General features: G+C 31.1%; 1 protein-coding gene across 1 annotated transcript; it reads left to right on the top strand.

Moving 5' to 3' along the window:
• Window positions 1-4,140: 4,140 nt before the first annotated feature.
• On the top strand, window positions 4,141-11,343 carry LOC111428886 (zinc transporter ZIP1-like). Its single transcript, XM_023064605.2, has 3 exons — window positions 4,141-4,325; window positions 4,922-5,960; window positions 11,029-11,343. The coding sequence occupies exons 2-3, from the start codon at window positions 4,925-4,927 to the stop codon at window positions 11,088-11,090; spliced, it is 1,098 nt and encodes a 365-aa protein (XP_022920373.1). The 5' UTR covers window positions 4,141-4,325; window positions 4,922-4,924; the 3' UTR covers window positions 11,091-11,343.
• Window positions 11,344-16,346: the final 5,003 nt, after the last annotated feature.

Consider the following 16,346-nt stretch of genomic DNA (forward strand, 5'->3'; position numbering starts at 1 on the left):
AATAAAACAGATAGCGTCATTTTGTTTGTTATGATTCTTGTATTCTGAATTGTTGTTGTTTGTGTTATTTGTAACTAAAGTGATAGATAATAATACGTATCCTTGCTCTTAATTGTTTGTAGAACGAGGCATATTTCGAATTAAATTAAGGATCATATTCTGATTGTTGTTTTTCCACTCCTACCAAAACAACTTTTTCGGCATTTAGGCAATCCTTGCCTGTGCCATTCATATCTGGACTGAGTGGTGGTAAATTTGCTAATTTTCACATGACATTGATGTTTACTCACTGTGGTTGTTAATCAGCATTATCATGAATGTCATGTTCCTGCATAACCTTAACCTACCAACCACCAAATGCTAGTCGCGCGTACATACAAACTGTGGCATATCCTTCTCTGTGGGTATTCTAATCACCTTTAACGTATTAAACCTGATTTTGCAGTAAAATCGCAATAGCTGCTTTTTCTACAAACTTGATCTCACAAAAAACAATTCATTAGAACAAGAATATTTATCGTGATTAAGCATTCCTAAAATTTTATTCTGCTATGAAGTCAGACACATTCTTGCACCTGAATAAGAGTTTCTTGGACATCACGAACAGATTGAGAAAGGTACATTCATACCAGTTATTCTGTCTTTATGAGAGGATAACAAGATATCCTCATTGAAAGAGCACAGTCTTAATTTAATAGGTCTGGGAATTTGAGAGTTAGAATACATAGTGCCATATACATTGTCAACAAGCTCATTAATTTCTAGTGTTACTTAGGGAATATTTCATGTTTTAATCGCTACACTAAGTTTTGGATACTTTTTATAGAGCTTATTAAACTTTTTTCAGACACAATGAAACAGTTGACCTGAGCCAGACGAAACAACTAATGCAATAATAGAATATTTCATTAAATAGATTACAACTTTCTTTATGTACCCTACAATTTTCAAAAGGCACAAACTTACATTACAGTGTAGTCAGAACACTCTAGTTATTCAACTTTGTTACATTTTCATATCATACTGATATTATCCTATTACTTTTGATCATCATTTCATAATTTTTGGTATTAGATTTCATCAATTGCCAATTTGATGCATAGAAATAAAAAAAATTAGACTTTAGATCAAAGTCACGTTTAATGACACAGTATCGTGTTCAGTATCATATTTCACCAAATTCAATAGTGGTAAGTATATTAGCAACTTAAATAATTTATAATTCCAACTGAAAATTGATTGTTGATCAATTCAAATTTCATCATTTATAAAAAAACACTTGAGTTATTTTTTATCGTAATCACGACGTGTTTGGGCATATTTATAAAATTAAATAAAAACAAGTATGAAATGGTAAACAGGTATTGTATTTAGTACTGAAGTTATTTTTAATTTAGTACTGAGATATTTAATAAAATACAGTTTTAATTATTGCAAATGATATCTAGGTTGTATGTATGTATGGAGGATTGTGAAAGGGTAAGCTAGAAAAATATGACTTTGGTCTTCATGTTCTACTTCTCGCTTTGCTAACTCTATCTAACTACATCAAGAGGCATCTAAAGACCAAGATAGAAACCACTAATCTCTTTGTAGCTAAAGCTTAAGCCATTTAGAATTTACTAGTTAGATGTTCTGTGATTTTTGCCGAAAGATATTTTTAGAATGTCCTTAGAGAGCTAACAGCTTGAACTCTTTTCCCATGTATCTATTAACTTTTAGTGTTACCATAGTTACAGTTTACATCCGTGCATGACTATACCTATCGAAGGACGCTGATAGATAAATTTGTATCAGAGCAGCGAGATCACGTTTATAACATGTCTAATGTGTTAACACCAATCTCTTCACCAGAAGAACTGTACAACCCCATGCAGCAAATCAAACACGGATCTTTAGTTTTAAATCAAGGCCATCATCACGACGTGCCATAATGTCCTTACGAGATGTTGGAGATCCTTGCCATGTTAACTGCTAGATGGTACAAAATACAATGGGATTTTTCATGTGCAAATGAAATTCAGATTGACAAATCAAATACGGGTCCTTTTATATCCAGAAGATAAAAACGTGAAAATAATTGAAATCTGATTGCCAAAAGAGAAGGAAAAGGAATAAAAATGTTAAACGATAGCAAATTACTAAAGATAGCAATATCAAGGCTATAAAGGTCGATGGCCAAACACCAGAAACGTATAATAGACCAAAAAACATCATTGAAATTACAATAGATATGTAGGAAGTTATAGTAGATCTATATATATATATATATATATGTAGGATTTATATATGGGTGAACTTCCTGATTGAATTAGTACGATGTTGGGTTGATTGGTTCTGGAGTTAGGATAGATTGACTTGTTTTGAGGTTGACTAACTTTCAGTATTTACTTTGTGGTTTAATTATTTTGAATCAAATTGCTTTGGAAAAGGATTACTTCGTGGATAATTTAGTTCGTGATTGACCTGACTTGCTATAGAGTTGGATTGGGTTGTTTCGCTTAATTATACGAAGCTATTGAAGGAATTACTAAACAATGCCAGATCAAATTTCGATTAACGATGAGATAATTATTGGTAGAAAATGTTAACGTCCACAAGTAAGTATTGCAATTAGAAGAATACAACATAATCTAATTGAAAATTGAAGATGAAAAATAATGGTGGAAACTGGAAACTAAGCAAGCCTGCATCTAATGCGAAATATATCAAATAGAAAACTTTTTCCATTATCAGTGAAAAGAACAGTATTAAATGCTTGGTTGATTTGGATGACCTCAACTTATATTTCCATGAGTATGAGAACGCTATGAGGAAAACCTTGGAGTAGTTGAAAAATACTCTACCAACATCGAAATAGTCTTTAGTAAATCTAGGCCTATCCATCTTTGAACGATTCGAATCGCGAGCATTCGAGTATGATTTCTAGCTATCTAGCGATGAAGTAAGATAGTTCCTTTGGGATGAGGTTAAGTTTGCGGTTGTGTTAGCTTGCTTTTGAATTGAATTATATTGCTTAGGGTTAGATTTGTTACTTTGGGTACTCAAGACCATAGAAACTCAAGCCAACCACGTATCAACATTAAATTAAGATAAGTTGGGTTGGCTTACTTTGTGGTTGCTTTGCTATCGGGTTGGGACGATTTGGGTTAAATTGGCGTTCTTTAAAGATGGGTTATTTTGAAGTTGGGTTGATTTGTAATTTAATTATCTTGTGATTCAGTTGGTGTGGAGTTTGATTGGTTTAGTTAGTGATACTTGAGAATAGTGTATAGTAATTGAGAATAGAGAATGAGGTGAATAGCTGGTCAAAGTGGCTTTGGAAAGAATTAATCTTGTCTTGTCCTTGCTTACCAGACTTGGGAACAAAATGATCACTTTTGCTATCGTCTCAATCTATATAATAGCTGCAAGCATTGTAACAGAGTTCCAGTATCATTTTATTCACTGCTTCTCGCAGATCAATTTATCTAGCAAAAAATTTTCTAGTACTTGTACATCATTGTTATCTCTTCTTGAAATATAATCATTTATCGTGCTTATTTAAAAATATTAGTTATTGTTGTTCAAACTTCTTTAATTAAATAAATAATACTGCTTGATGAAAAAACTTCAAAAAGTAGCTCATGAGCGAAGAAAGAAATTGAACAAATAGCACTTATTTAAACCGTCGAAAACAGATTCCAATTTAGAGTAGTGATGATGACGATTCTATTTGAAGATTGTGGTGAAGAACGCGAAGACAGAATAATCGAGGAGAATCTAGAAACTCTGTAAATAATAAAAGTAAACTTAGAGAGAGAAATAATATTTTATATCTTTTCCAAAACTTATTTTATTACAATTTTCCAAGAAATGCGATTTGCAAAAACCAAATAAAAATGTCAACAAAATTACTCATCAAATATGGAACTCATCAGAAAATTCCAAGAAAATATCCATTAACATAACACTTATCACCTTCGAAATGTCTTAACTAAAACTCTCCAATTCAATTATATTTAAGTTAATAAAAGTGATACTTATAGTTTTGTTATCCAACCAATTAAAAACCATCCAAACTCCGGAGTGGTTTTATTATGCGTTGTCCCTACGGAGGTATGGTACAACGTATATAAAAGAATACCATTCCCTCTCCACTTCATTTATGTATGGAGTCTCGCACCTTTACAGGTGTCTCGTTCATTGTAACTCCGACAATCGGTAAACTGGGAACTATTTAGCTTCCACTTAATCTTGAAATAAAAAATTTTAAAAAAAAATAATTATCTCAAAAGTGAGTTTTGTGAGTGGACATAATTTTTTTTTACTTCCGATAAAAATCAGTAAGTACTTAATAACGTTTTCGAATCGATACATTGTTTCAAATTAATCATAAATTGAATTTTTTAAATAACTGTTTAATTAATGTCGCAATAATTTAAGTAACAATTTTATTAAATTTCCAAAAAAAATCTTTAGTTAAATATTTTCGATTTAAAACCCGCTAGAACTGTTGCTTTTTTACATTAACACAATTTAAGGTGAAGTTGTTAATAAAAAGGTTGATCACAAATAAATACATAACAATAAAATTTGTTGATGTATTTTGGCGAATAATAGAAAACGACATTCACCTTTGCTAATTTATATTTATACATATTTATACACATTTTCATTAACAATGAACTTTTAGACGTCATTGACCATAGAAAATAACTCGATAATTGTTACATCAAAAATTAATTCTATCAAGAATCAAGATTATTAAAGTTGCAACATTTTCATAGGAAAGATAAGAATCCTTAATCCTTAAAATCTATATTTCTAAATCAAAGTACAAAAAAACTTTACGTTGCTAACTTACACTAATCATTATTTACTTTTTTGATTTTAATGGTTCTCCAAAACTAAATATTGATTTAAAAACTCGTATTTTTAGACCATGGCAACAGCAATTGAAAAAGAATTGAAACATTTCCTTTTAAAAGCCGAACATATCCACGATGATGAAGAAAACGAATCTCCTGTAGTTGCAAAAGTGGTCGCAATGATTGTTTTATTTATAGCATCTTTAACGTTAGGTCTTCTACCGATGCAACTATCCCGTTGGCTAAAATGGAAAAATAATCCTCAAAGCAACATTTACGTCAATTTACTTTTATGTTTTGGCGGAGGAGTTCTTCTTTGCACAACGTTCCTTCACTTACAACCTGAAGTTGGTGAAGGAATTTCCGAATTACAAGCAGCCGGAAGTTTACCCGAATTCCGTTTTCATTTCGCCGAAGTGTTAATGTTAATCGGTTTTTTCACAATGTATTTAGTTGAAGAGATGGTTCATACTTATTTGAATGCTAAAAATAAAAAATGCGAAATGAGAGCGTTATCAAGGACTCATTCGATTAGAAGAGGAATTAAAAATGAATCAACAAGTTTATCTACAAGCGAATTAGTGAAAAAAATGGAAGAAGCTTCAAAAGAAGATCATCGTGATTTTACGCACGATCATAGCCACGTTGGACATAGTCATGTTATCATTGAAGATGGAGTTGTTAGAAGTATAAGAGGACTTTTAGTGGTACTAGCGTTGTCAATACATGAATTATTCGAAGGATTAGCTGTTGGTTTAGAATCATCACCTTCGTCAGTTTGGTATATGTTGGGCGCAGTTAGCGCCCACAAATTGGTGATCGCCTTCTGTATAGGAGTCGAATTAATCACCATTGACACAAAAAAAGCTTTAGCTGTGATATATGTATTTACTTTCGCTATCGTTAGCCCACTGGGTATAGGAATAGGAATTCTGGTTAGTGATGGAGAAACGGCCGCTGTACCATCTGTGATATTGCAAGGTCTTGCATCTGGAACACTTCTCTATATTGTTTTCTTCGAAATAATCCAACGGGATAAATCTGGTGGACTGAAACAATTCTTTGCTATTTTAATTGGTTTTTGTGTCATGTTCACCTTAACTGTTTTAAGTAAGTAACTTTTTTTTATTATTTCTTTATTATTGATTATATTTTTGCTTTATGATTTTAAGATTTAACTTTAAGATTAACTTTTTTTTTTAATTTATCTGAGGAATGTAATCTTTAAAACAATTCAATCATTTTAAAATTCTTAATCTCAAAAAGTAAAAGTAATTAATTAAACTTTCTTTATTTCAATGGAAGATATATTATGAATGGTAGGAAAATAATTTAAAAATCGAAAATAAAGAGTAGCATTTTATCTCATCGGATTTCGTTCTTGAGATATTCCACTTTAAATTCATAAATGTGGATGTTTTTTGTTAAAACTAAGATTTTCAATGCTAATATCTCAATAACAAAGATTGATACGAAAAAATGTTAATCTTCTTTTTCGATTTAAAAATCATTTTTCTACATAAACCACTATAAGTTCTTTCTTTTGAGATGATTGATAATAAGCTGCATCCGAAAAAGCGAATAAAAACGTTAGCTTTACGAGGATAACTTTTATTTATTCATCTCCTAATTAATTGAGATGATTTATTCTGTATTTTTAAGCTCTTTTTCTGGTACAAAAATGAATTTAAAATCGAAAATAAAGAGTGGGTTTTTGCATTGTTCGCTTTGGTTTTTGAGATATTCGCTTTTAAATCCATCAATGTTGGCATTTCGTGTAAAAATTAAGGTAATCAATGCAAATATCTCAAAAACGAAGATTGATACGAAAAAATATTATTCTTCTTTTTCGATTTAAAAATCATTTATCTATGCGACCAACTAAACCATTTCTCTTTAAAGATGATTGATAAGAAACACCATCCGAAAAAGCGAATAAAAATATTGACTTTACGAGGTTAACTTTCTTTATTCATTTTCTAATTCGTTGAGATGATTTTTTCAGAACCTTTAAAACTTTTTTCTGGTAGACTAATAATGTTAAAATCGAAAATAATCAGTAATTCTTTATCCCATCGGCTTTCATTCTTAAGATATTCGGTTTGAAATCAAAGTTACAAACAAATCCTTAGTTACAGCTACTTGAATGTTACAATTAAAAATGAATCAATTTTATTCCCCATTATTGATTTTTGCATCATAGAATTAGAAAATCGTTTGTGGTATTCTACACACGCAGCAAATTTCAGAACTCTAAATAAAGATTTAATCGATACGTTCTGCTTGAGTTAACTTGTCAGATTTTGCCAACTTTAAATATTTGCAATTCAGTATTTATAGAATGTATTGGACAACGTTTTAGATCATTTCACTCATAGTTATTGATTTTACTTTGGAATTTTTGGAAGTCGTTGATGGACTAAAACGAACGAAGTTTACTACTAACAAGCTGACTTAAATTCTAAGCAGACATTACCTAATAGTAAGTAGATTAACGATTCCTAACGATCTTTTGGATATTTTGGCATCGAATATTTTTATTGATTTTGGACACTTTGTTCTGCCATATCGTAGTACATAGAATGAGTGAGTCCTCGCAATAGGATTAGAGTGCCATCTATTCGATGAGTTTAAAAATTTATTGCAACACTCCCACTTGTTTCACAGATTTTTTATGGTTTTCTAAAAATATCAACTATATTTTCATTGATGCATATCTGATATCTGTTACCAGATATCTGATATCAAAAACACCTTTCTTTTGTAGTTCTTTTTTATAAAATTATATTTAATGTTATGCTTTGTTGTCGATATTTTCATTATTTATCAACAACACTATAAAGAATATCATATCTTTCTAACTAAAACATATTGATTAGAGAAACAACATTGGCTTGTGTGTCGCAACTACAAGCTAAATATTTGCTTAGACCCGACGCACAAACTCGCATGAACAATATCATGGACATGTGCAGAAGAAAACATTATGCGCGGAAGGAATTATCATGGTCATTTATGATCGAAAACATCAGAAAGATTCCAAAATATGCTGTGCAAAAGATAATCATGAGGTGCAGAAACAAAAAATCACTTGTATGATGTCTTGGTTCAACATGATTCATAAAGTACCACACTAAATTTGGTCTCACAAAAACTATAATAAGCAAACTCCAAATAAACGGTACTTAATAGAACAACAAAAAGTATAAACATTACAATACTCTTTATAATACATTTCCATGAATTCCCTTTGTTCTGATTCTTTCACATTTCTAAAATATATCTCAATTTCAAAATTGTTTGAATTCAAAAATTGATATCCCAAAAATTTTTAGATATTTTCAATAGCTGCCTTTTTCATTTTAAAGATTCCGATTTTATTTATAAAAGTTGATAATTTCATAATCTGCACCAGATTCGCCATCAGTCTTCTCTATTTATATTCTCTGATAGAGTGTTGTGGGAGTGATAAACAGATGTTTTATGGGATTGAATGATATTTTTTTGGCAACTTTAGTATAGAGGGGTTCGTTATAGTATAGAGGGACTCGTGTATTAGTTTTTAGCGCCGCATTTTCTGCACTTCTTGATGATACTTAGATCCTCTTGGCGTGTCATGAAGGATAATTTTGAAGGATACGTATTTGACAGCACACTCACTTGATAATCCGCGACCTCTGAATGCTAGGGATCTAAAGTGCTTGACCCAGTTACTCCCAGATATTTTCAAATTGATGTGAGAGAAATTATGGACGATTGGATCAGTATTTCTGAAGAAGAAGCATGATTTGAGACTAAAGGAACAAAAAGCTGAGTTTATAATGGGTTGACTTGTATACGCCATTTCTGAAACCAGACTTCCGTAGCAGTATAGATGTTCGTATCATGCGACACTAAGGTTGTGTCGTCGACGTAGAGTAATGCATGCGTGTCCAGGTTAAATACATATGCCTTATCGTTATATATGTTACAGTTAAAGCATTCATTCCGTGAATGTACACATTGTCTACTCAATGCATACAATAATTTAATTTATCTAGTTAATGTATATATAAAATACGAAATGTAAACTTTTACTAGTTGATGTATACAATTGCTAATCACGCAAACTTAAAGCTTAAAGCACGTTTACTAGTATATTACATAACGAAATCCAACCCAACCCAACCCAACTCAACCCAACCCACCTCAACCCAACCCAACCCAAAAAATGCTTACTACTATAGTTACTTACTTACTTACTACTTGCATCACATGGAATCCCGTCCATTTCAAAAATTATACCGTAAATTTTCTTTGTTATAACTTTTACTAACATATGTTAGAAAATGCATACACTGCCTAGTTTATGTATGTACACATTCACTAGTAAATGTATACACCCTATGACTGATAAATACTTTTACTAAAACGTTACGTTAATGCATAGTGTGTACATACATTAGCCAGTCAATGTTAATGATGATTATTATGAATGATGATTAATGATGATTAATTGAAATGCACGCTTTACCTGTGACATATATATCATGGCAGAAGATGTTGTATAAAGAAGGTGAAATTGGAGATCTTTGTGGAAAGTTTTGTTATAGGGAGAAGCTGCGGGAGTAGAGGTTGTTCAGTTTTACGAGTAAAGAAGGTTTTGAAAAGAATTGTTTAATTAAGTTGTAGCTTGCTACGTTGGATAGAGGCAGGATTTCCAATCTTGTGGGAAATATTGGCTTGCTTAAGAAATCAATTTTTTACGACCTTTTTTAGTACGATCATTCAATAAATTTCGTTACTAAAATATATTTGTTGCAAAGTTGGGTTGAATTTAGGAAATCTTTATTAAATTATCGCATCATGGTATCTCAACTTGTTCCTAGGATACAATCTTTTGTCAATACACTAAGGGTTAATGCACTTATTTATTAAAAAGTCCCACATTGTTCATAAAGCCAATTTGTTAAATATGTTAATTGAAGTAATTCTGATTTGGGTTGTATTAAATATATTTTCGTAAACAACTCCACTACTTTTTATTGGGCACAATTTACATTTTTAATTTAATTTCTTTTTCATGTTATTGTTTTGAAAAATACGATACGTTACATAACAAGTCTTATTTAGTATACCAAATTTTTTTTCTATTACTCATTGGAATGTTTTATTGACCATAAAAAAAAATTTAAATTTATAACAAGGTCAAAATAAATTTAATTCATAATAAATTTCTATACTTATCAAGATGCAAAACACATTGTTTGGTGTGAACGAACTGTATCTCTCCGAGTCTGGCAAGAAATATCGCAAGACAAACAATCTTTGCGGCAGTTCGACCAACGCTAACTAAACTCCGCGCGGGCTTAAATTAACTAAACCGTCATCGTCTGATTGAAATTTATGCTCAACCCAACGCTAAAAAGCGAGATTAACACATTAATGAATCGAATTAGGCACCTACTATTCATCGGGATGAACAATGGGTGCCATCAAATTAGGTTACCACCAGAGAACAAATTGCGAATTGCCCGTTTCCTTTTTAATACCCTTCAGAAATAATATTCTCTAAACTTACAGCACACGTGCTGTATTTCACTTGTCTTTATTCCTCATTATCTCATCAAGGTTTCAAAATAAACATTGCATACGCACAAAACACGTTTAGAAACGACATCTTTTATTTATTTTTTTTGTTTCTTCAATATTTTACACATTTTTTTATTCCCAAAGAATTTATTGTAGATAGATTTTGATTACGTGTTTTGAAAATTAAATAAGCTCGGGTTATCGACTCAGATTGTTGAAGTGGACTTGGTTATAATTTGAATAAAATTGGAGACGTCATTATAATCCTTTCTAAATTCCAAATGTATAGCGCAATACTTTAATACGGGAAAGAGATCGAGTCGTGTTCTATCTTGTGATGTCGCAAGATCTAAGAAATGCAACTTTATTTAGCCGAGTTCTAGGGAATTGAAAATTTTTCTTAAGGCTATTTCTCGTTTTAAATGACTATCGATGAAACGTGTTGATGTAGTTGAAAGACACAGCACGTTGTTGGTTGAGTTGTTTTAACGTTCGAAAGTGCTTTAGAAATTTTCTTTCTTTAATTCTATATGGTAATGGTACCTAATTTAGAAACTAATTGGGTGTTAAGGAAAAGAAAACTAATTTTCTATTTTTTTTATTCTAGCTGCTCACTCTCATAGTCACGGTGAACATGATCACCACGATCACGAAGACCATGTACATTAAAGAAATGGAAATATGAGGTTTTTATGGAAAAGAAGAAAATGTTTTTCTACTGCAAGAAACTTGTTGAAAAAATGTTTTAAGATATTTTTGTTTTAAGTGTTCGTTAGCTTATTGTGATGTAATTATAAAAATTAATATATAAAAATTAAATACGTGATATAATAATGATGTAAATACTAAGTTTTAATAATATTTATCTTTATTCTAAGAGTTTTTGTTTTCTTATTTTGTAAATAAAAGTATTTAAACTTAATTTCTTTCTATAATTTCTAAAATAATGAAAACTGCATCAACTTTTTAGTGAAAGAAAATTGTAAGCAATTTAAGCACTAATTAACATCATCAAGATATACAAATAAAATAAATTAATTCAATTCATTTATGACTTTCTATATTTCACAAGATGATTTGAACGATTTGCAATGCTGAAAAGACACAATCTCTTCGGAGACAGGTGTTGTTGCGATTTTGTAAACCGTAAAGTAACAAAGAAACGTTGCTGCGCTCCAGTAACGCAATAAATGCATTAAAACCGACTCATATGTAGGTCAGTTACGTTAAACTCGGTTATACCGTTGTATTTTAAAAGTCATAATGACCCTCCTTAAAAAGGAATCCGTTTAAAAAACATTCGAATTGAAAAATAATAAAGACGTGAAAGAAACATTCAACAATATTTCTCTTTCAGCTCTGTATCCATACGCAATCCATTGTGAAGTTGGTTTATCTTTGGATTTGAATTGAAATCGATTTCTGAGTGTAAAAGGGAAGCAAAGCGAATGTGTTATCAATGGGTTTTCGAAAACAATAGGAGAAAAGGATCTATTGTTTACATTTGACGTTATTGTGTTTTATTTCGGTATGGATATACGAAAATAGATCGATTTAACCAATTTTTTCTGTAATTGCAATCCTTTCAAAGTGATATTTTGTAATGATATTTTCTATTTACCAATTCTCATTCAATGGAATCTGACACATATAAAAACTTTTAAACCTTATGTTTAAAAGCGCTAAGTCATCTTGAGGAATTTAATCCTTTTGGCCAGGTACCGTTTCTGTTTGGGGGAGGTGACCTTTCTCTTGTTATGCAAAAATTTACATAACTTAAAAAAATTCCATACTAAATTCAGGAATGAATATATTGAAATGTTGCCATTATACAATCGTAAAGTGTATCCAAATTCAGGATACACATCATTTTAAACATAACACGAAAGCGAGACAAAAAATTAAAGGTGCAATAATAAAGAAATTATATAAGGTAACTCAAAATTACCAAATGTTATTATATACGCGTAACAAGTTATTCATCGGAGAATTTAAGCCAAGATTTGAGAGTGCTCTAGAAAGAACGTATGTGAAGCTTGAATTGGTTGTAATTTTCGGAACAACCAAGTTCTGTTCATGCAGGATCTGTGGAGAAGAATTCCAACCTGATAGAATCTTGTCATAACCAAAAATCCTAGTAGAGGATGATAACCAAATGAAGAGAGTGAAAGCGTTTAATGAAGCTTCTGTGTATGTTTTTGATTATTGTGGTGTAAGTGATTTTCGAAGGGGATCATATAACAAAGCAATATTCCAATTGAAGCGTGCTAGAGGTCTTATTCGAATCATCTGGAGCATGACGAGGCTGCTGTAGTTACTAGAACTAGAGAGTTAAAAGAAGTTAATATAAAATTCTAAGTTATAAACTACAAAAATTCAAATATTCATCCCTTCACTGCTGTGGTAATTCTGGAAGAGCCCTGATAGACAAGAAATACACTAGAAATCTCTAGTTCTAGAGAAAAAGATTCTATACTATGCGGCCTACTAGAAGCATCTAAAGCTTAAGTTAGAACTTTGTTTCTGGAAATAATACCTCAAATCTGGGGATGTCCATGTTCCACATAAATCCAAAAAGTGTTTGCATTAGACAACATTAATCGTTGTTTATTATTAACTTCTAACTCAAAACATCAAATTTTCTAATATTTTATTATTTTGTTTATTACTTTGAAATAAATATCGATAAACTAGAGCTTTATAGAAGACAATGTTTACAAAACTAAAATGTCAAAGCTTTGAAAGTAAATATTATTAATATCAAAGTTTTGCATACCTTAACACTTGAAACCAATGTAGAAGAGATTTTTGCAGGAAATATGTTCCACATAAATTCAATAAATGTTTGCCATAGACGATATTAATCTATTGTTGTTAATAAAATAAATTGTACGTTTACTGTTAAAGATCACATCCATTCAAATACGCGGGAAGCATACAAAAGGTCATAGTCGAATTGTCATGTTTCTAACTATTCAAAATAAATTCGATGTTAACTATTGATAATTAGGTAAATTTAAAAATTCACCCCTTTGGCAAATTTGGAGATATTAATATGCAGATAGTAGAGTAGAGGAGCAACTCGAAGTATCTGTAGTAGTTCCTAGGTCTCTGGTTCTGGAGATAATAAATTAAAGTAAGTATATAATCAAACCCCAACCCAACCCAAATAATAAAAATCAAATATTATAATACAGTACCTGATACACGTGATATGGCAAAGGTATGGAGGAAAATCCACACAAACGAGCATGTGAGAATCCATCAAACACAAGACGAGTGAAGTCTAAAAAAGAGTCAGAAATATTAAGATTTGAAATAGAAAGAGAATAGCTGGAGAATAGCCCAGATCTTCAAAGCCATGTGAGAACCACAAAATGCTCAAAAATGTGTTGCACAAGACAATAGCCAACTGAATGATGCGAATTAATGATTATTCCAATTTATAAACAAGGTTCTCCAACAATTAAAGAGAGCATGCAGCAAAAGGGCTACATTCTGTCGCCTCTTCTATACAACATATACAGCGAATTTGTTAAGACGGAACGGGGGCGCCTTGGTTGTTAGGAATGAGTTTAGTAATTTGAAGTACGCAAATGACACGCTGATAATCGCAGCAAGCGAGGAAGAACTAATGTAAATATGGCAAAGTTAAATGACCACAGCGCACTAGTATATATTAGGAATGTTGCGATCTATGAGGTACTTGATCAATTCGTGTACCTAGGTGCTCTTATGACTAACCCCGGTGGTTAGCTTCCCATAACGAAAATTTGGAAACATCGAGCTATTACTAGAAATACCATGGTATTAGTTGCTAAGTCATTAATATTTCCAATCGCTACCTACGCGTCAGAAATATAGACATTAAACTAGGAGGTCCGATTGAAGCTTTTCAGATGTGGATCTACAGGCTTTTACTCGGTGTCTCATAGACGGAGAACAGAACGCGAACGAACTAAAGATAAAAAATGATCTTGTTGATCAAGCTGATTAATAGATCGTATCTTAGCTGTGCTGGACACCTTGCGAGGTAAACCAGACAGATGGAAAATCTTGTTATAGAGAGAAAAATAGAGGGGAAAAGAGCATGGGGAAGATCACCAATAATATGGGCAGAGAGGTTGAGGGAACTGACTCGATACACCAGGCTATATCGATGGTGCAAAACCGAGAGGAATGGAGAAGAACCGTAGACACCTAATATCACCAAAACCTTTTCACGGGTACAAAGACTGAGGAGGAGGAAGATAAGGAGCTGCAGTTTTTAATTCTTAAGAAAATACATTTTACATTTTCTATTAAAAATCACGTCAATTCAAAATTAACCTTTCCACTTCTGCGGCAAACCTAAAGTTATAAATAGGCAGGGAATATACTAAAAGGCTACTCGAATTATCCAAAGAGTTCCAGGTTGCTACACTATCCAATTAATATGTTAACTACTTATCATTTTCAATATATGATTGCCAATACATTTCAACTTAAAATTATGCATCACTTTGATATCTAGCAAACAAATAAAACAATTTTTGATATTCTATACAACAGTGGAATTGATATTAATTCCTGACATAATTGGAAGTGATCATGGCATTCTCTAAAAGAGAATGTTTTTGGCTAAGATGTATCAAATATCAGATTAGCTGTTATTTCGAATAAGACAATTATACTGTCGAACATCTGTGAGATAATCTATAGAAACAATAATTTACGTTAATAAAAATCACACTCATGTTCGATTTAAAAAAAAACATAAAAAAGTTATATGCCCTTGTAAATTATTGCGAAACATACAAGGTACTCGAAAGAGAACATAATGTCAACATTAAAAAACAAGCGCAACAATCGATTTTTTCTCTCATGTTACGTAACAACCGTATCGTGGTAAAACCGACACCGAGACTTGCGGGTTTCGATTTTTGTTGCAAAGCCGAGAGTTTCGTGAAAGGGCAAACCGAAACCAAAATTTACCGAATCGATGACGATTTTAATTAGGTCAAAGTCGAAGAAGTTAACGTGACGTTAATGTTGCAGTTTATAGGCAATTCCAAGTTTTGAATGGTCAATGACAATATTATTTTTAACAAAAGAAATTGTTTTATAATTAATAAAATAATATATTAAAATTGCTGGCAAATTTCATTTACTTTATAAGAAATTCTTAAAGAATAGGTACTTATAGTTTTCAATGACTCATAATGTGTCATAATGCAGAAATAATTAAATTGTAATTAACAAAAAAAAACAGTATTTTAAATAATGAAATAGAAACTAAAATGACATATAATTAATTTTAACTTGTTGTACTCTTTACCTATATTTAAATTTCTAAACAAGTTTAAGTTTCTATAAATTGGTTTCTATTTGGATAATAATTGGCAATTGATAACAGTTGCGTGTACTTTGGCTAAAGGAAGTTGATTTCGTTTAGTTGCAAAAGTTTAATTTTCAAAATTTATTATTTTTTGTAAAAAAGTAGAAAACAAATTTTCTTATTAAAGGCAATTAGGTGTGAACACAATGAAAAGCGGAAATTATCTAAGATGATACTTCCTTCAATCAAATTTGTTGACAACGTAATCTAGAAAAAAACAAAAATACATAAAAATACGCAACAAATTCAAAATTCATTAATTTTTACGACTCTAATAATCCATTTGTATTAGGTAAATAAAAATGCCATAAAATGTTAACACTTCATTAAAGAAACCTAAATAAATTCCTTAACACGTTTCATAACGAAAATTTGTCTATATAAAGTAACATTTATGACTTCACTTCACCAATAATAATCCCAATTTTGCCATTAATTCATTAACTTTCAATTCAATCTTAAAATCTATCCAAATTACAAAATTCTCTCTCGATTCTCTCCCCGTTCTTTCTGACATCAAACTCAGTTTGTAATAGTGTTCCGGAGGC

Source organism: Onthophagus taurus, chromosome 1, assembly GCF_036711975.1.
Source record: "Onthophagus taurus isolate NC chromosome 1, IU_Otau_3.0, whole genome shotgun sequence".
Taxonomy (NCBI): Eukaryota; Metazoa; Arthropoda; class Insecta; order Coleoptera; family Scarabaeidae; genus Onthophagus; species Onthophagus taurus.

Coding starts and splice junctions, on each gene's coding strand:
- LOC111428886 (XM_023064605.2), top strand. CDS start 4,925: ATGGCAACAGCAATTGAAAAAGAATTGAAACATTTCCTTTTAAAAGCC. Junction 5,961..11,028: donor GTTCACCTTAACTGTTTTAA/GTAAGTAACTTT, acceptor TTTTTATTCTAG/CTGCTCACTCTCATAGTCAC.